Source organism: Trichomycterus rosablanca, chromosome 4 (genome assembly GCF_030014385.1).
Source record: "Trichomycterus rosablanca isolate fTriRos1 chromosome 4, fTriRos1.hap1, whole genome shotgun sequence".
Taxonomy (NCBI): domain Eukaryota; kingdom Metazoa; phylum Chordata; class Actinopteri; order Siluriformes; family Trichomycteridae; genus Trichomycterus; species Trichomycterus rosablanca.
Window position 1 is genome coordinate 45148798 of NC_085991.1, and position 21271 is coordinate 45170068.

The 21271-nt window shown below is 38.6% G+C and overlaps 1 protein-coding gene across 1 annotated transcript in view; it reads left to right on the plus strand.

The window, feature by feature from the left end:
• Positions 1 to 21271, plus strand: part of LOC134312444 (tensin-3-like) — a 96510-nt gene that overhangs the window by 21085 nt on the left and 54154 nt on the right. Inside the window, exons 2-7 of the mRNA XM_062994395.1 lie at positions 9888 to 10037; positions 11197 to 11247; positions 12627 to 12749; positions 13555 to 13619; positions 16285 to 16368; positions 17948 to 18060. Of these exons, the coding sequence (XP_062850465.1) occupies positions 9888 to 10037; positions 11197 to 11247; positions 12627 to 12749; positions 13555 to 13619; positions 16285 to 16368; positions 17948 to 18060 (586 nt within the window). The remainder of the gene's footprint in view (positions 1 to 9887; positions 10038 to 11196; positions 11248 to 12626; positions 12750 to 13554; positions 13620 to 16284; positions 16369 to 17947; positions 18061 to 21271) is intronic.

The window sequence follows — 21271 nt, forward strand, 5'->3', positions numbered from 1 at the left end:
GTTTTCATTAGTTGTCAGTTATAATCATCAACATTAAAAGAAATAAACATTTGAAATATATCAGTCTGTGTGTAATGAATGAATATAATGTACAAGTTTCACTTTTTGAATGGAATTACTGAAATAAATAAACTTTTTCATGATATTCTAATTTTATGACCAGCACCAGAATTTTCAACAGGTGGTTGAGTACCTGTGGCATACACCAAGAGATCTGAAAATTCTTAGCATATTTTAAAAAATATGCATATTTTTTGCGATCAGTTTGCACTTCTAAACCACTAGATGCAGCCCGTTGTTTTGAGACTGTTGGAAAGCAGGAGAACCTGGAAGGGTTACTGAAGCTGCGGCTGAAAACCTGGTTTTAACCCTCACATTTCTCCAGGCACCTTGGTTTCTTCCCACCTCCCCAGAGGGTAGACAGTCTTATCTAAATTGCCTCTTAGGTCTAAGCAATTGAGAATTGAGCACACGGGTGAGTATGTGGTGTCCTGCCTCTGGTCACTGTGAGGAGTTCGGCATGTTCCTTCCAGGTCAGCATGAGCTCTCTGGTCTCTTTGGGTTTCCCCACCTCCTCCCAAAAAGACACTCGTTAGCTAATCTAGGTGTTAAGTAAATGAGGAAAAGGGTGAGTGGTGTATGTGGAGCCTTGCATTTTTTCCAGGGTGACTTTCCACCCTGCATTCAGATGGCACTGGACCCACCCACCACTACAAACCAGCCAGGAAAAGCAAATAACTGTTAGCATGTTGCTAAATACCCTGCACACCTTCAGTATTTAGGCTTACCATTAAATGTAATGACTAACCCTAAAGATCAGTACATTAAGACAGAACAGCAGGCTTTGGGTTTATATATTTCATTTATATGGCCATTAAACACACATTTGCACATTTATTTACTTATTAACATTTTATTAACGGAAAGAAATTAGATCTAACTCCATTCACAAGCACTTTAATAGTATGATAATAGGACAACACTGAACCAAAATTGATCAGCCAGTATTTACAGTTTTGGTAGGTAGTGTGATTTTTGGTGAATCCTACAAAATACATTCCAATAGTGATGTGGTGGCGTCACTATATATACACAATCCAAATTACAATACTCTGTTTAAGCTGTTCGTTCACTGATCCAAAAACTGAGGGTGTCTTAAAGATAGGTTGGTAGGTAGGTAGGTAGATGCACTGAAGAATATTTCATTATTGTTACAACACCACTGGGGGCAGCACGGTGGCTCAGTTGGTAGCACTGTCACCTCACAGTCACCTCACTGTCACTCCCTTTCTGTGTGGAGTTTGCATGTTCTCCCTGTGTCTGCGTGGATTTCCTCCAGGAGCTCTGGTTTCCTCCCACAGTCCAAAGACATGCAAGTGAGGGGAATTGGAGATACAAAATTGTCCATGACTTTGTTTGATATAACCTTGTGAACTGATAAATCTTGTGTAATGAGTAACTACCGTTCCTGTCATGAATGTAACCAAAGAGTTGCATGATGTTAAAATCCTAATAAATAAATAAATAACAACATCACTGGTCATTTACTGGTTTTTGACATACTATGTTGTGCCCTGTACATGGTTTAAGACACGGCCTACACAATCTGTGTTTCTGAACATGCACAGTTGTAAACAAATTACATGAACATGCACAGTTGTAAACTAATTTCCTTCGGGATCAATGAAGTATCTATCTATCAAATGATCCAACAATGCATACACTATGACCAAAAGTATTTGGACACCTGACCTTGAGCTTGTTGGACATCCCATTTAAAACCTTTGTGACCTTTGTGTGGATTTTGTCAGCTATATCAGCTATATCAACAGCACCTTCTGTGAAGACAAGAAGGCTTCTCTCAAGACTCTGTGGAAATTCAGTCATAATAATAATAATAATAATAATAATAATACATTTAATTTGTAATGCACTTTACATTTGTGTACAAATCTCAAAGTGCCACAAGATAAAGACATCACTACAATTAATAAATAAATAAATAAATAAATAAAATAGCTACAATCACTACATAAATTAAAAATTATTCATAGGTTCTGCTAAAAAGAAAGGTTTTGAGTCTCTTCTTAAAAGTCCCAATCGGCTGTGGTGCCCTCAAATGGTCAGGGAGGGCATTCCAAAGGCGAGGGGCAGCAGAACAGAAGGCCCGATCACACATGGTAGTGAGCTTGGTTCTTGGGAGGAGAAGGCGATTTGAGTTGGTAGAGCGGAAGGATCGGAATGAGGTTTGAGTGGTGAGCAGTTCTTTCAAATAGGTGGGAGCATATCCATAAATACACTGGTGAGTGAGGAGGGAGACCTTGTATTCAATCCTAACAGAGATGGGAAGCCAGTGAAGAGAACGTAGAATCGGTGTGATATGCTCATATTTTCGCACTCTCATCAGGATCCTAGCGGCGCTGTTCTGAATGCTTTGTAATCTATGAAGACTTTTGCTAGAAATCCAAATGAGAAGTGCATTGCAGTAATCCAGTCTGGAGGAGACAAAAGCGTGCATCAGTTTTTCAGCATCTGATAGAGTGAGAGTGGGACGAAGTTTAGCAATATTTCTCAGATGATAAAAAGAGATCTTGCAGAGGTGTTTAATATGGGTATCGAAAGTGAGATGTGAGTCAAATCTTACACCAAGATTGGTGACTGATGAGGAAATGGGAATATTGTAACCAGAGAAAGTAAAGCTGTCTATGGAAGATGACTGAATCTGATGTGGGGTGCCAACCAAGATTGCTTCAGTTTTGGCACTGTTCAACTGGAGAAAATTGTGTTTCATCCATGACTGTATCTCCTCCAGACAGGCAGTAAGCAATGTCAGAGAAGATGATGAAAATGATGATGATGAAGAGGAGGGTGTGTTGATTTTCAAATACAGTTGTATGTCATCAGCGTAGCAATGGAATGAAATTCCATGGTGAGTAATGACATGACCAAGCGGGAGCATGTACAGATTGAAAAGGATGGGGCCAAGAACTGACCCCTGTGGGACTCCGCAGGTCACAGTATGTGTCTGGGACCTTGCATTACCGAGGGAAACATACTCTGTTCTGTCACTGAGGTAGGATTGAAACCAGGAAAAGGCAGCGTCCGTGAGGCCAATGGTGTCATGTAGCCGATTTAGGAGTATTCCATGGTCCACTGTGTCAAATGCAGCTGATAAATCAAGAAGGATGAGCAAGGAAGGTGAGCCAGCATCAGCTGCCATTAATAGGTCATTAGTGACTCTGATCAATGCTGTTTCGGCGCTGTGAGCAGAACAAAAACCAGACTGGAACTTTTCGAAAAGGTTATTGTCTCTAAGGTGGACCTGAAGGTGGGCAGCAACTGCTTTTTCCATTACTTTGGAAAGAAAGGGAAGGTTAGAAATGGGCCTATAGTTTGCAAAAACCTCAGGATCTAGAGTGGATTTTTTGAGAAGTGGTCTGATAATGGCAGTCTTAAGAGCAAAAGGAACATGTCCAGCCTGGAGAGAGTGGTTTATTACGGTGGTGATCAGAGGACTTATGGCAGAAATATTTGCTTTGACTAATTGTGTAGGAAAGGGATCTGAGGCACAGGTAGACTGTTTCATCCTCCTAATGATGTCTTCGACTTCTTGCTGTGAGGCTTCTGGAAAACAGTTAAGGGGCTGAGAGACCTCAAACTGTAAATGATTAGTCTGCATGGACAGAGGGGAGGAGCCAGGAAGGACAGAATGAATTGACTCTGTTTTCGTTCTGAAAAAGGTCATACATTTATTACAGTGCTCTTCTGTCATTTCCGCAAGTGAGGGAGCGTGTGGATTGAGGAGATGATTGATGGTGGAAAACAGCTGTTTGAATAGCATTTGTATGGCTGGGCACTGATGTTGGTCAAGAAAGTCTCAATGGATGATCCAATTTATTCCAGAGCTGTTCAGTAGGGCTGAGGTCAGGGCTCTGTGCAGGCCACTGGAGTTTCTTTAAACTGAGCTTTTCTTCATGTCTTTATAGAGCTTGCTTTGTGCACAGGGTCACAGTCGTGCTGGAACAAGAAAGGGCCTTCCCTAAACTGTTGCTGCAAAGTTGGAAGCATATACATTTTTCCTTTTCTTTTGAGTTATTACATGTTGGCCCATGTTGAGGCTGAAACATGAATTTAATCTAGAATTTAGAAGTGGTGTCCCAATACCTTTGTCCATATAGTGTGCACCAGATTACTCTTGTGCAGGTCTAAAATAGAGCTGACTTTGTAGGGTTAACTAAATATTTTAAATTTGTTCAGTTTTCAGAACCCTACATAAGTGTCTTACACTGAATTACACTTAAGGTTCATATTGGGCCAGATTGTAGCCCACAGTGGTCCCAACACTGGGGACCTGATTAAAGTGCATTATTTGGGGTGCCCAGAAATGACCCAATTTACAGCCTATTATTATTCTATGCATGGCCAGGAAGCATGTGCTGGCTGAATGCTAATTAGATAAGTTTAGAGATCTGATAATGATCAGATCATTAGTACTTGCTTGAGATATAGTTGCTTGGTTGGTTTCCAGATCTTGGTAAAATTCATCACTACACTTAACCAAGAATAAAATTTATTGACATCACAACGTTGATTTCATTATCTGGGGCTAGTCCGCTACAAGCGACACAAGACAGAGAACACTGGAGAAAGCTGACCCATCCGCGCAGCCAACCATCACAAAACGATGACGCATAGTGACTTGACATGACTACTCTATAGAATGTTTTGTTTTTCTGTCTCTGACCAAACTAATCAGCTTATGAAGCAACTGATGTGCTGAACCAGAGCAAGTAAAAGACACAGCTCAGGGTGACAGGGATCAGGAACTCCAGCCTCATGAGTTCATAAGCTCCCTGACTGAGCAGAATCTCGTCTCTGTTAATATCGGTGTGTTGGTATAAGCAGGATAACGGGAGATGCCCCAGATAAGCCATGTCAGGGAAAGTCTTTAGAAAGACAGGAAGTGCTTAGTGTTGAGCATGTAATAGCAATTCAGAAACTCTTTATTCACAGGAGTTAGAGGAATTTAACTGATAAAATCACTGCAAGACACCATATGTTCTCATTTATAGTTTGTTACTCTTACAAGGTTCTTCAAAGAAAAACTGTTTAAATTCATCATTTATTTGACTGGTTTTGATTTCGAAACAGCATAGCTGAGCCTTAACCCACTGGACCTGAAAGCTCAGGGGATTGGCCTATAGATGCTTATGGTGATAAACTGGGATCAAATTACTAACCAAATGTATTTCTAAATACTATAAATCTAAATTATGTTGGATTACGGGATTGTAGGCTTGTGGTGCAGTCACGTTTCACACAGCTCAGTGATTTATTCTGTCACTCTGTTACTGTTAGGTACAGATCCAACATGTTTGGTTGTTCATAACTTAATAAAATCCTAGTAAAATGATAACGTGGGCTAATATTAATTAATTTTCCATATGAACAGTTATACAATGTTCAGCTTATAAAAACACAGTACTCAGATGCATTAAGCCTTCTATATATCCATAGCCTTCCAACTTATCACTTGATCCTTATCACTTAATTCACAATGTTTTAGTGTCTTATAATTGACACAAATGTGTAAAGACATTGTTAAAATAAGAGTTTTGTCATTACTGTAGTGCTTTATATAAATCATCATGTACAAATTTACAAGTGTGTTAGGTTGGTTTAAGCACCAAGTGCATTCGGAACTATACATCATAACAAATGTGAGAATAATCAAGAATAATCAGTAATTTATAATAAAAATTAACATCATTTGAACAGACAAACAGATTTTTAATTATGATGCTGAAAAATCTAATCGTTACCACAAATATAATGGGCCCAACTAGTACAACAGAATGGCATCAACTGCTTTCTAATAAAGTCAAGGTTAAAGCAGTAACTAATACATTTGAATCCAGCAAAGAAGGAAAAAGCACTTTGGTTGTCTTTGCTGACGGTCTCATGCAGAAACACTAAAACATATAAAATATCCTCAAGTCTCTTCTTCAGACCAGTTTCACATTGTGTAACAAGTTCTTTGATTTAAAGTGCACATCTTGAGGCATGTCTGATTGAATCTGCATGTGCTTACACACACACACACACACACGCACACACACACACACACACACACACACACACACACACACTCCTCTATACACTGTACATAAACAAAAATATCCAGAAATAGATAATCAGTGATACAAGTCTTTTAGACATGACTAAACTTAACAGTATTTGGGCCGTAAACACATCAAATGTTTAAGGGGTTTTTAGGTATTTTGCACATAAAAATGTTGGGTATCCACAAGATATAAACATTATAAACTAAACTGAGGATGTGTGATCACAAAAAGATTGTTCGATCTTCAAGACTACTGTACTGAGTACATTTACATTTTCAGCATTTAGCAGACGCTTTTATCCAAAGCGACTTACACAATGAGCTGAACACAATGAGCAATTGAGGGTTAAGGGCCTTGCAGGGACCCAACAGTGGCAACTTGGTGGTGGCGGGGCTTGAACCGGCAACCTTCTGTTTATTAGTCCAGTACCTTAACCACTGAGCTATCACTGCCCTGTGTAGCTCAGTACAGTAGAGGGGCATGAAGGCCATTCGCTCCAGGTGGAAGTTTTTCTATATATTATAGTTATTTCCCCTCATGCTGGCCAGTTTCTTTGTTGGCAAACCTGTTCTTTTCTGAAACCATGATACCGGGCAGCTTGTTCTGGTCCAGTTTCGTGTGTGTGTGTGTATGTGTGTGAAGTGACTGGATGCCTGCCCATGGCGCGCTTAATGTTTTACGATTTGCTCTGAACTCACTGCAAACCTGACCAGAATATGGTGAATAAATGTACAATTGACTTGGTCAACCTGCTGACTGCATTTCTCTTGTCCAACCTTTGTGAATTTCCCCACTGTGGGACTAATAAAGGATTATCTTATCTTATTAAGCATTAATTCTGTCCAGGTGGAAGTGTCTCTATTTAATTACGGTTTACCCATCAAAGTTGCTGCCATCTCTGTTGTAAACCCTAATTTTTCCTAAATCTGTGATGCCAGGCTCTGTCCGGTCTGGTTTTTCGATGCACAAATGTTTACCCTCTACCTTTACTTTCTTTCCTGGGAACTCATTTGGCGTGGCACAACTTATCAGCCTCCTGAGGCACTGTGACTACTTCCTTATAATCGAGCCCCACAGGGCTACACTCTTTTTATAGAACACTGTGGTTAAAAGACTGTTCTCTTTACATCATATTGCTCAGGAGTCCAAGTTATGAATATTTTTAAATTTGCCTTTAAAACAAAAGGTTTAGAAATTGTAGGCATATCTTATATGTCCGCTTTGTATAGCCAGAGGTGAAAGTTTATTTTTATACTTATCAGGAAATTTGCAACCAGTTTCACAATGCTGATGCCATTTCTTATCGTTAAACATACACTGGCATTGGACTTTTTACCACTCGTTGAATAGTTCCTGACCTACAGCCTAATATAATCATTTATATTTTCAGCATTTAGCAGACACTTTTATCCAAAGTGATTTACAGTTATGTGATTGTATTTTTTCTAAGCAATTGAGGGTTAAGGGCCTTGCTCAAGGGCCCAACAGTGACCACCTGGCAGTGGTGGGGCTTGAACCAATGACCTTTCGATTACTAGTCCAGTACCTTAAACACTAGTCTACAACTGCCTAATATGATAATCATGGCACACTAAGAGATGGCAGCAATAACCTGCTTCTATAGGGAGTTTGCATGGTGGTACGCATGGAAACCACTGGAGTGCTCATGATGTGAACCGCACATTACATCAGTACTTACCTAAAACAGAAACACCCACTCCACAGACATGAGCTAACTTTCACAACACACTCATCAACGCAATGTGCGTTTAAGCGGTTACTGAAAATGAATGGATTAATCTAGTGTAGATTATGAAATCTAGCATGCTAGCATGGCTCACATTAAATCACACAAAACTAGTGAAAGTACGAATGGGTGAAAGGTTGGACAAGTGAAACACAGTCAGCAAGTTGGCCAAGTCAATTGCACATTTATTCATCATATTCTGGTCAGGTTTGCAGTGAGTTCAGAGCAAATCGTGAAGCACTAAGTTCGCCATGGACAGACATCCAGTAAGTTCACATACACACACACGGAACTAGACCAGATCAAGCTGCCCGGTATCATGGTTTCAGAGAAGAACAGATTTGCCAACGAAGGAGCTGGCCAGCATGAGAGAAAGTAACTATAATATATAGAAAAACTTCCACCTGAAGCGAATTACAGGTGCAAGTGATTGTAAATCACTGATACATCAATCATCTATACCTCCATGGCTCCTCTGTTGGCAAAAATGGCAACAGAGAAAGACACAACTCTTAACATGGCTCACTGTCAGACTCATTGCGAAATTCATGTTTGTGGTGAGTCTAACCCAGCTTAAAAACACTGAGCACACTGTATTTACAATGTTTTCCATTCCATTGCAGTGAATCCCACACTCAGTTATTTACACTCAACTATGCTGTGGTTCACTGTAGTGGTCCATCCATCCATCTTCTTGTTCTAGGCACCGTCGTGAGTGGCAGCCTCTCCAGTGGGTTTGTCAGTGTTGTACTTCTATAGCATTTATTCTTTTCTTTGTGTCACGTTTTCTCACTGTTATCAGTATTTTTTTCTGTTATGAATCTACCATCTTTACAAAACATGTTTATTCAAGGGAACAACTTATTTTTTTAAGGACGAAATGGAATGGCGGCATTGTCCACCACATACCGGAGGACAATAATTTCCCTCAGGATACATAAAGTATCTATCTATCTATCTATCTATCTATCTATCTATCTATCTATCTATCTATCTATCTATCTATCTATCTATCTATCTATCTATCTATCTATCCATCTATCCATCCATCCATCCATCCATCCATCCATCCATCCATCCATCCATCCATCCATCCATCCATCCATCCATCCATCCATCCATCCATCCATCCATCCATCCATCCATCCATCCATCCATCCATCCAGAACAGTACATTACATTACATTACATTACGTTATCATGGTCAGGTTGTGGTGGGTCTGCAGGCTTGCCAAAGGTCCTTGCTGGGCAAAATATACTAACACATACTGGACAGTGCTCCAGTCTATTGCACAGAATCATCACCTACCAACATTACATGCTCCAGTGTGATTTCCCACTGTAGCAGTCCATTAAATAATTAATGAAATAATTCATTACTTATTTACTACATCTTTATTACTTTACTTATAAATTACATTACTAATTTACTGTATTACTTATTTACTATAATAGATTATTTATTTATACTTCTAATTGCTTTATTTTATCATGTTGTGGTGTGTCTGAATTCTGTTCAGAAACTCTGAGAACAACATGCCTACATGGTAATATACCAGTCCAATTAAAGATATAGGAACCTGAGTTGGAAGTAAACATGGTCACTGGACCTGTGCATCTACATTATGTTCTCCAGCACCATGCTGCACACTAGAAGTCCATTCATCCTTAGTAACCACTTTATCCATGCTGGTGGTGTAGTTGGTCCAAAGCCTAATAAAAATCCAACAGAGCCAATCCACCTACTATCATGCAGTTGTGATGCAGAAGAATTCCACATGATTGTGGCAGGAATGTGCCAAACCTCTTACAGACAGTACAAAACAAACCTGTATTGATTGTGCTGTAGCTGTGCAGTACCAAGCCTGCATGCTCCACCACTCTGCCACTCTTTTGTACATATAGTATGTAGTGTTTTGAATTCTAAATGTTTTGAATGGCTTTAAACTACTAATCGTGTTACAGTCTTGAAGTATTAGTCTAAACACAAGATGGTATTTTGTTTTTGTTTTCAGATGGAGGAGGGCTACGAACTTGACCTGACCTATGTGACGGAGCGCATCATCGCAGTGTCCTTTCCTCAGGCCTGCTCCGAGGAGACCTACCTGCACAACCTAAAGGATGTTACGCGCATGCTCAAGTCCAAACACGCAGATAACTATTTGGTAAGGCACTTCTAGGTGTTTACACATGCGTGCAGAGGAGAAATGTCTGGTGGAAGAAGCAGCGCAGTATTACAGGCCTTAAAGGAATGAGTTTCTGCTTGTCTCGTGGACGTCATGCAGTGACTTTTGTATACAGAGCTTTTTTTTTCACAGTCTGGCATTATGAATAATAGCAATTAACACACCCAAATTAGATTGTATGGTATTATGGACATGGAAACGTATTGGAGGTGAAGTGTTTTTGAAAGTGTTAAGCATTTATTAAAGTAAAACATCACATTGTATATCAGAAAAACACCAACACATCAAATCTACAGCCAAACAGAAAGTCACATGAAAATAATTAATATATTTTATATAATAATTATCTAAACAAACTAACACAACAATGCAATGTTCAGTTTAAAATCTATAAAATACACAAAGTGAAAATAATTATTTAGTGTTAGGTGTAGGACCAGTATTTATCTTAGGCTTTCTTTTGACCATAGCTTAATGTTTAACCACTGTTAGATTAAACCAGTATTTTAAGTCACGGGTTAAAAAGGGTGGTGCTTCGTGCCAATAACTGAATGACGCATTCACTTTTATCTTCTCTCTGAGTGCTGAACTCTCCTGTATTACTAAGGATCAATGGTTTTTATTTGCCTCTGTAATCCCCGTTGCCAGCGTTGCCGTTGTTAGCTATCTTCTGATGAGTGTATCTGTCTTTCTGAGCCTCTGTGCTTTGATGTCATTGTTAGTGGTCGTGGACATTCAGGATGATAGGGACAAACAAACAGGTCTATAGATAACCTGAAAGTGCTGACAAATTAGCAACACTCAACCCAGTGCTAAATTTATATGGAAAGTGTTGTTACATTTCTTCTGAGAGAAAAGTAATAGAACATCAGTTTCCTACTATGGGTTTGTACTTGCCTTTGATGCAACAGGTAGTTTGGGACCTGGGTTCAGATTCCGCTTTGTTTTTTCAATGTCTGTATGAATTATAAAGCAGCCATAAGTGTTGGGTAATAGTTTCTCTTTAATGTGGTCAGAAGTGCCTTCATTAACTTCAACTATTGTTCTATACCCTCATAGCCATAAATAACACAATACAAAACAAGCCACATCATGATTTCAGTCTTGTAAAGGTTTGCTTTTACTGTTTTTGTTCCAGGTAATTAACCTGTCAGAAAAGAGACATGACCTGACCAAGATGAACCCCAAGGTAATGTAAATGGATCTGTTTGGAAATGCCTCTTGTGTAACGCTGTAGTGTGTGGGTGGAGTGTGTTGACTTCATGTTTGGTAATGCCAGCGCTAGTCATGCGAAAGACAGAACGAAAGCAGTCCAACATGCCCAGAGCGCAGAGGACACAAGCTAAAACAACACACCACAGAGTGCAAATTGACTTTCATAATTTATGTCCAGGTGGAAACTGTCTGATGCATAATGGTATTCAGACTTATTAATAATAAACCTTTTGCTCAGTTTGTAGATATTAATCAGTCAGGAAATCTCCTCTTGAATGGTAATAAAAGTCAGTCTGATTAATGACTGGCCTTGTTAAAACATGCTTAGGCAGAATCTTTAAAAGATGCTACTGCTTCCATTACCAGTAGAATTTGAGTCAGATTTACAGAAACTAGAAGACAAAATAATTCACCTCGAGTCAAGCCTGAAAGGAAATGTACAGATAGAGGTAGCTCAATTGATCACAAGTTAATAGACTTCACATATAGCATTTAGCAGACGCTTTTATCCAAAGTGACTTACAATTGCGACCGAACACAATTCAGGCAATTTAGGGTTAAGGGTCTTGCTCAGGGGTCCAACAGTGGAAGGTCCAACAAGGCTGTGGCTTGAATGCACAACTTGGGACAGTGGTAGCCTAGTGGGTAGAGCTTTGGGCTACAAACCGAAAGCTTGAGAGTTCAAATCCCAGCTCTGCCATTCAGCCAGTGTTGGGCCTTGAGCAAGGCCCGTAACCCTCTCTGCTCCAGGGGTGCTGTACAAGATATGTACAAAACGAGCTGTATATGTATATAAGACAAACAAAAGCATTCTATTCTGCTCCTTCAGATTACTAGGCCAGTACATTAACCACAGAGCTACCACTGTCTTTAGGACTATTATCAGAAGGTTGCTGGTTCAGTCCCCAGGTTGCCACTGTTAAACCCCTAAGCAAGGCCCCCCTTGCATTGTATTTGGTCAAAATTGTTAGTAACTTAAATAAATGTGTCTCCTAAATGTACACTGCCTGGCCAAAACCAGGATGCTGTTTGGATTATAATAAGTAAACACCTAAGAGCCTTTAATTGGATAATTAGTGCAGTGATTAATATGCTTAAGCTGCTAACAATTCTTTTAACCTGAACTGATGCAGTGAATAGCTTCTCATTTTATAAACAACCAGACTGGTAAACGTATTCCATGGTTGTGGAAACTGTTAATCAGCTGCATCAAACAAAGAAAAATTTCTTGGATTACAATAAGAAAGTCTAACGCTTTATTTAAACCATTAATTAAAACCATTATTAAAACACATTACTGAATAATGTAAATAGTCTAATTTGAGACTAATGTGTGTCACTGATTGTTCTCAGACTCTAGACACAGGCTGGCCAGACCTTCATGCCCCTCCGCTGGATAAGATCTGTACCATCTGCAAGGCTATGGAAAACTGGCTGAACAACGACCCGCAGCATGTGGTTGTCATTCACTGCAGGGTGAGACTGTTCATGCTTGAAAAGAAATACTTAACCACTTCACCTAGTTCACCTAGATACACTCATTTTAAATGAATTCACTTTAAATGAATTCACTAGTTCTGATTAACTCATTTTAAATGAATAAATTAATAATAATGAATTCACTTTGACTTGGCTTAAAGTGTTTAAGTGTTTCTAAGATGTGTAATGAAGCTAGATTATTACTAATAATCTGGCATGAACCTTATTTAGTTCAGCAAGCAGTAAATGGAATATTGTTTTGTTTCATTGACGAGCATTTGCTAAGAATTGTCATTACACAAACATTTTGTATAGTACTCCAAGGGTCTGTTTGAAAACCTAGTGAGCTGCCTTGCTGCCTACTGACTACCTAGGCAGCTGCCTAAGTAGAGAGGATTCTAATAAGACATCAAACTTATTCGATGGAAGGTTACTTAGACACATTACTTAGACAACGATTACAGCGTTTACATCACTGCAGTTTTTGCTTCTTGCCAGATAACATATCCCTCAGTGTACCAAAAACATGACACTTGTACACCTTTATAAAATTACAAATCTATGAGAATTTTCTGGTTGTTTCTGTGTGGAGTTTGCATGTTCCCCCTGTGTCCATGTGGGGTTTTTTCCCACAAGTCCAAAGACATGACACTGGAGCTACTAAAATTGCCCTAAGTGTGAGTGTGTGTGTTTGTGTGATGGTTTGGTGACGTGTTTGGGGTGTTTCATGAACTAGACCCACCACAACCTTGAGTCCTGTAGATTAATAATAAATGCTAATTATTTTTTTTCTGTCTTACAGGGAGGAAAGGGCAGGATTGGAGTGATCATTTCATCTTTTGTTCATTTTACTGACATCTCCTCCAGGTACAACACCAGGCTCAATGTCTCACCAAAAATATGTCTGTTCTGTACAATCAATCTGACTGATATTTTAGACTGTAACAGCATAAATCTCAAACCACTTTTCGTCACATGGTCATATAGTCATGGTCATATAGTAGTAGTACAAACTGTGTGATAAATTGCCTATCAAAATAACTGAAGTGGTAACTCTGTGGTTAAGATACTGTACTAGTAATCAGTAGTTTGCCAGTTTAAGCCCCACCATCGCCTAGCTGTTGGGCCCCTGAGCAAGTCCCTTAATTGCTGAACTGTATTTGTCATCATTGTAAGTCGTTTTTGATAAAATTGTCTGTGAAATGCTGCGAATGTAATGTACAGAAACAAATATTAATACAAAATAGATGCATGCTGGTCCAGAAGACACGGAAAGCAAGTAATCTCCACTTTAACCGTCATCCATCTAATAAGGCTTTAATGCTCACCCACAAAAATCCTGATCGAAAGGCAGTCTATACACTGATCAGCCATAACATTAAAACCACCTCCTTTTTTCTACACTCACTGTCTATTTTTTTAAATACCGTGTCCACTCACTGTCCACTCTATTAGACACTCCTACCTAGTTGGTCCACCTTGTAGATGTTCTTCTAGACCTTCATCAGTGGTCACAGGACGCTGCCCACAGGGCACTGTTGGCTGGATATTTTTGGTTGGTGGACTATTCTCAGTCCAGCAGGGACAGTGAGGTGTTTAAAATTTCCAGCAGCGCTGCTTTGTCTGATCCACTCATACCAGCACAACACACACTAACACACCACCACCATGTCAGTGTCGCTGCAGTGCTGAGAATGACCCACCACCTAAATAATACCTGCTCTGTAGTGGTCCTCGGAGAGTCCTGACCATTAAAGAACAGCATGAAAGGGGGCTAACAAAGCATGCAGAGAAACAGATGGACTACAGTCAGTAATTGTAGAACTACAAAAGTGCTTCTATATGGTAAGTGGAGCTGATAAAATGTGTGTAGAAACAAGGAGGTGGTTTTAATGTTATGGCTGATCAGTGTATATAGCTACAGGGATTACACAGTTTGTGTTAATGATTGGTATGGGCCAGCAGCAATGATGTATGGATAACTATATAGGGAGTCCTCCACATGGCCCAGTCTTGCTGGCTGAAAGATTGCAATGACATTTCAGTCCGAGCCAGCAGGGCTAGCCTTAAGATAGGAAAGGATTAAACTGCTAATTATAAAACGGATAGTTCCGGTCCTAAAATCTGATTGGCTGAGCCGCGTTCGAAGCCGCTGTAAAATCCCCGATAAACGCACACCTAGGACCACCTCACATCATTCCATATTAATACGCCACTGAATAGAAAAAATTTATGTTATTTTCGCCCTCATGTTGCCTAGCAACACTGTTAATCGAACTATTTTGCGTCGCGGAAGAATGCTTTATTGTAAGTTTATACACAATAAATACATTTATGAATTAAACATTGTTGTATTTATTATATTTTATGTTGACCGCCGTTTTATAAAAGCAATAAGCCACTCGAGACCGTGCATTACTGTTATGATTTTAGCACGGGGAAAGAAGTTTTAGGCACTCCGCTTCGGGTCGTGCCAAAAACGTCATCCCCGTGCTAAAATCACAGTAATGCACGGCCTCTCGTGGCTTATTGCTTTATTCTATTGCCTAGTAGAATCACTATCTATTCCAAACTCTATTTACAATTAGAAGTGATAGTTTCTCATTTGGATTGAATGATGTTGATCTGAACTGTACACAAACTCCTGTTATGATGACAGAGAGAGAGAGCTCAATTTGAGAGCTGTTCAGCCAACACACACAGGAAGCTTTTTAACAGAGGTCTTTCAATCACTCACACACACACACACACACACACACACACACACACACACACACACACGTACTGCATGTCATTCTTTGTCCATCCCACCCTAATGTTTACCTAACCAGGGCATTGTCCTTTTCCATGCTAAATCCCTGGCTTAATTGGATACTTTCTCTCCTACGCTGTGCTCTGTTTGTGTGTGTGTGTGTGTGTGTGTGTGTGTGTAAAAAATGACATCAGATGTGTGGTGCAGATTTATCTGATGCTTACATGTGGCAAGTCAATAGTGCCAAAGGTTGACCACAACAACATACACCACACATCATCAAATACTACACTAAATCTGACCTAATTTTAAGGGCAGTTGACAGCATCATTTAATGCTTAGGAGGCCAGTATACAGTATGTCAAAAATTTACTTAATCTATTTATAGATTAGGGAACAGTCATGCTATTTTAGAGCTGTTTTTGGGAAGTATGGTAGTTGTAGTTTAGTGGTTAAGGTACTGGGCTAGTAATCATAAGGTTGCCAGTTCAATCCACACCATTGCCAGGTTGCCACTGTTGGGCTCTCTCTATATCTAATCAAGATACAAACAAATAAGATAACTGGACCAGTGGCATCAGTGTGTCTGTCACATAGAGTCACTGAACATGGTCCGTGATTTATCAGTGAAAGGAAGTCCAGGGTATAAAGTTGGGTATACAGTATTTAATAAAAGGGGTAAGGTTAAAGTGAGTGGTGAGAGGATTTCAGAAACTACTAAAGCTCAGTTGTGTCCAGCTGTTTGATACATAAGCATGATTTTCCCCCTCTGTATTACAGTGCAGACCAAGCTCTTGATCGCTTTGCCATGAGAAAGTTTTATGATGACAAAGTCTCTCTCTTGATGACGCCCTCACAGAAAAGGTAAAAAGCTACAAAGCTCATCTTTATGAACTTAATGAGACCTGATTCTTAGTACAAACTGATCTTTTATAAACCCCACATGTTAAATAATACCACCATGTACCATGTATCTGTTTCATAAACCTAGATCAAAGTAGCCAGTTATACAAAACAACAACAGAAGTTTAGAGTTTAGAGTTAAGTCTACTTTGTTATGTCTGGAGGACTTTTAGATGTTGACTAGTTTTATATATTATTCGCTTGCACTGAAACATGTACTTAAATACGGGTTAATGATCTATAATAATATAATAATAATAGTCTTTATATAAAGATCACCTTTCATACAGCAGCAGTTCAAAGTGCATTACAGGACAGAAAATGGCACAAATACAACAATTCAAATCAATGAAACAGTAAAAGAATACACTATGAATCAGCAAGTCCCTGACACCCCAGGATTTTAAGCTAATTGTGATGTTTATGGAAATAGGACTTTAACCTGTTCCATTATTGTATTTGTGTGATTATGGGGGATTCACCCTCATACACAGAAATACATTCATGCCATATTATATTCTTACAGATAACCTGTATCTAGGAAGTATATTCAACACCTGATTATCATTCGATTAGTATTTGTAGATTATGTACAATTTATTTATGTTCAGTACATCCAAAAATTGGGTAATTAGACACACATTCTATACGACTAGTTGAAACTGTATATATAGTACTTATGGCTACGAAATTAAAGGACAAAATAACATATATTAACTGTGTAGTTAGTGTTAGTTCAGAAGTTAAGGTGCTGGACTATTGAGTGAAGGTCGCTTGTTCAAGCCCCACCACCTCCAAATTGCCACTTTCAAGCTGCTGAGCAAAGCTTAATCGCATGCAATGTACAGTATTTACTCTCAAGTGTAAATTGCAAAATATGGTCAAAAAGCATCTGCTAATTGCCTTTAATGGAAATGTTACTGACAGAAGATGATGTTGTGCCACTATGAGTTACTAAAACAGCTTAAATATACTGTACATTGGTGCAGATTCTACAAGGATCAGTTCAAAACCCATAAAACCATTCAATGACCCATTCAGTGCATTGTGGATTGGGGCATTATATTTCTAAAATAGACCATCATTTGTGATAATTTAAAGACATTTTTATTTAACTAAAAACAGCACTTTTGCTTTTCTTTACATATCGCCCCTATGTACACGCATTGCATTACTATTTTAACCCCAGTGTGCAACAATATTTATTGAAGCTTTTCCCATAGATCCCACATGTTAATAACAATATTGTCTTAATCAAGTTTACTTCTGAATGGGTGAACAGAAACAGTTTTAAAGTTTTGGATTGATCTAGTCCTGCCTAAACCCAGTAAAGATGCTTTGATCCAGAATGGGGCTCAGCTAGTTCTGCTTAATTGTATGCAGTTGAAGCATCTGTGCTTGTTGTACTTATATATTTTTGTAATTTCAGTATTTTCTTTCATTAATAAAACAGTTGTACCATTATATTAACAACAGATTATACATTACATACATTTCAGTGCAAATATATACTGAGATTTGTTCTGTCCTTTCTTTGTAGATATGTGTGGATCCTTAACAGTCTGCTTAGTGGCACCATGAAGATGAATGCATCTCCTCTGTTTCTGCACTGTATAATCCTTCATGGAATTCCCAACTTTGACAACTCTGGAGGTTTGTTTGATTCCATATTCCAATATTTTGGTCCTCTGGATTGTAATACTGCTTGTACTGTAAGTCAAGTGTCAAGTCAAGGAAAGTCAACTTTATTTGTAGCAAATTTTACAATAGATATTGTCTTAAAGCATCTTTACAGAATCCAGGACCAAAAAAGCAGAAAAAAAATCTATTGAGCAAGTCGAGGGCAACAGTGGCAAGGAAACACTTCCTTTAAAATGACCTAGACCTAGAATTAGAATTAGATTAAACAAACCACACAAAATTTCATAACCAGTGAAAAGGATAATGATTTTGAGTTCTTCATCATTCAGGCCAATCTGTGGTAAAGTTCTATAGCAAGTGCACAGTAAGGCATTCGTAGTACAACAGTCTAATGTGCTAGCTCAACACTGATTTAAAAAAAGAAGTCAGTGTTGGTACTGTGTCTTGTTAGAGGAAATTCATTCTTGATCAGGAAATTGATTCTTGAACAATGGGTTCATGCAACATGACACAAAACACAAAGCCGGTTCACATCTGAATGGCTAAATAGAAACAGAATTATTACAGTTTTGTAGAGTCCTAGTCCTGACTTACAGAAGTCCTTCGGTGAGATTTGAAACAAGCAGTTCATAGCTGAAAACCTAGCAGTGTGTCAGATTTGTCTTTGCATTTTCCCCTCCTAATTATAATAATTTTCAGATTTCTATTACAATTCCTTTGTGGCTTGCACCTCCCCACGCTGGCCGAAGAGGGCCACAGTCTAGCACCCACCTCATCTGACACGTGTGCAGTTGTCAGCTGCTTCTTTACACCTGTCAGCGGTGGATTCTCACAGAGAGCCGTACAGTGTACAGATAGTCATCAAGTTTGCTGCACTACTCATGCTGGCACTTTAGTCACATAGCAGGAGTCCCTATTATAGCGGCAATGAAGAGGAAATCTATTCGACCTTCCCTCTCTCAAATGTGGTCAATTGTGCACTCGACCAGACCGGTAGCACAGCTGACAACGTGTCTGATTTAGTTCTATAAAGTGGGCTAAAATGCCTCCATATTGATGTGAAAGAGTGATGTCAAATTTTAGAAAGTTGGTATGTTGCAGTCATTGCTGCTTAAATTGGTGCAATTACAATTTTACAATTGTAATATAGGAACTTTGTTCCTTAAATATGCTTAAATATGAAATTGCTTAAATTCTTTTTTACAAATTATGCTGTGTTTTATTCTTGTTCCCTTTGTGTGACAATATGTTTCATTTAACAATCTGGAAACATAAAATGTGTCAAATATACAATGAGTTAGTCAGAAAGGGAGGAAATACTTTACTGTGGAAGATGTTACAAATCAACACACTCACATGTGGAAGGTAATCCAACCCAAGGACACTCATCTACCAGCTTGAAACACACCTGAAGCAGGTGATCAGTGTTTTCCAGTGCTTTGGATTATGTGGCTCAGGGTGGAGTTTGGAGCTGGAGGAGAAGAAAGCTTGGCACTAGCTGGGTGTGTTCAGGGATTAGCCTGGGAAACTCATTCAAAAGACTGATGTGGAAACAAAAGAAAGATGGTTATTATTCATATAAAAACATTCAGAGTTACATGTACATACAGGACCCTTAATTTTCTGAGAGTCATTAATAAATATACACACATGCTCAGGTACATAAACACTCATACTGTACACTAAAAGATTGTGGAAGGTAGGATTTGCCATAAACATGCATCTCCAGGTGACTAACCAGAGTAATATGAGAGTGGGAGACACACATACGTGTCACACACGATATTCATTTCTTTCTGTTTTGTTAAGCAGAAAGTACCTAGGGTCACAAAAGAGGTCAGTTTTCCTACTGTTCCAGATTCAAAGATCTGACAATACAACACTAAATACACACTAAAGCCTATCAAAACCAAGGCCCATTCATATTTTGAATTTGTGGGGTTGTGAATTTCCCTACTGTGGGACTAATAAAGGATTATCTTATTTATCAAAATCAAAGTTCCCATGTTAAAACCACAATAAAACCAAAGTTCTGATCTCAAAATCACATCAAACGAAAGTTCAAATATTAAATGTACATCAAAACCAAAGTTCTAATCTCAGAATCACATTAAAATTACATTTCTGATATTAAAACCCCCTTAAACCAAAGTTACTATATTAAAATCACATCAAACCGAAGTTCTAGTATTAATGTTGATATAAACACTACAGCAGAACCAAAGTTCTGATATTAAACCCCCCTCAAACCAAATTCCCTATATTCTGAGTTCTGATCCTAAGCAATGTTCAGATTTTAAAATCACATTAAACTAAATTCTGATTATAAAATTACATCAAACCAAAGTTCTAATATTAATGTTGATGTAAACACTACATCAAAACCAAAGTTCAGATCTTAAAATCACAACATTATCTAAAGTTCTGATCTTATAAACACATGATAAGAATTCTGACATTGTATATCATTACTAGTCTGACATTACTAGCACATTATGCTCAACGTTTTGACATATTTTTACATTTCAACCAATGTTATGGCCCAAATCTACCTCACTTGACCATTTTTAATTTAATGTACCTTCAACACAGAACAATATTTTACTGCGTTTCCCTAATTTACATTTACAATTTAGTCATCTAAAATTCCCCATCATATTTTCATTGCCACTTGAACCACCTCCATTCTGGCAAAGGAGAGATGCAGACTATCACATGACCCCTCCATGCACACAGTTTCCAACCGCTTCTTATCACCTACCAGAGGTGGGTTCCCACACAGAGGCATACTTTGACATACCAATGGCTCCTCCCCTTTTAACTAGTCCAGACCAGTGCTGGACATTGCATATTGCAGCAGCAGCAAAGAGAAACCCCATCTGACCGTTGTGTCTGTTGAATACCAAGTTGGTAGCACAGCTGAGATTAGAACTCATGAGCTATTACACCTTGCAGTGCTATGCAAGCATGTTAGACCGCTGTGCCTCCTAACGGCCCCAAAGTTATCTTAATATGTTTATTAATATTCCCCTGGGGGAATATATTAAATTATTTTAAAAAATATTGTGAATATAATACTGTATGTTTATTTACAATATTTTAAATAAGTTTTAAAATTATGTAATTGAGTGTTTGCAATAACATTTGTCATGAATGTTTTACTGTAAAATATACTTGATTAAGACTTTAATATTAAATAACAGTTGGGCAATGCATTTGTATT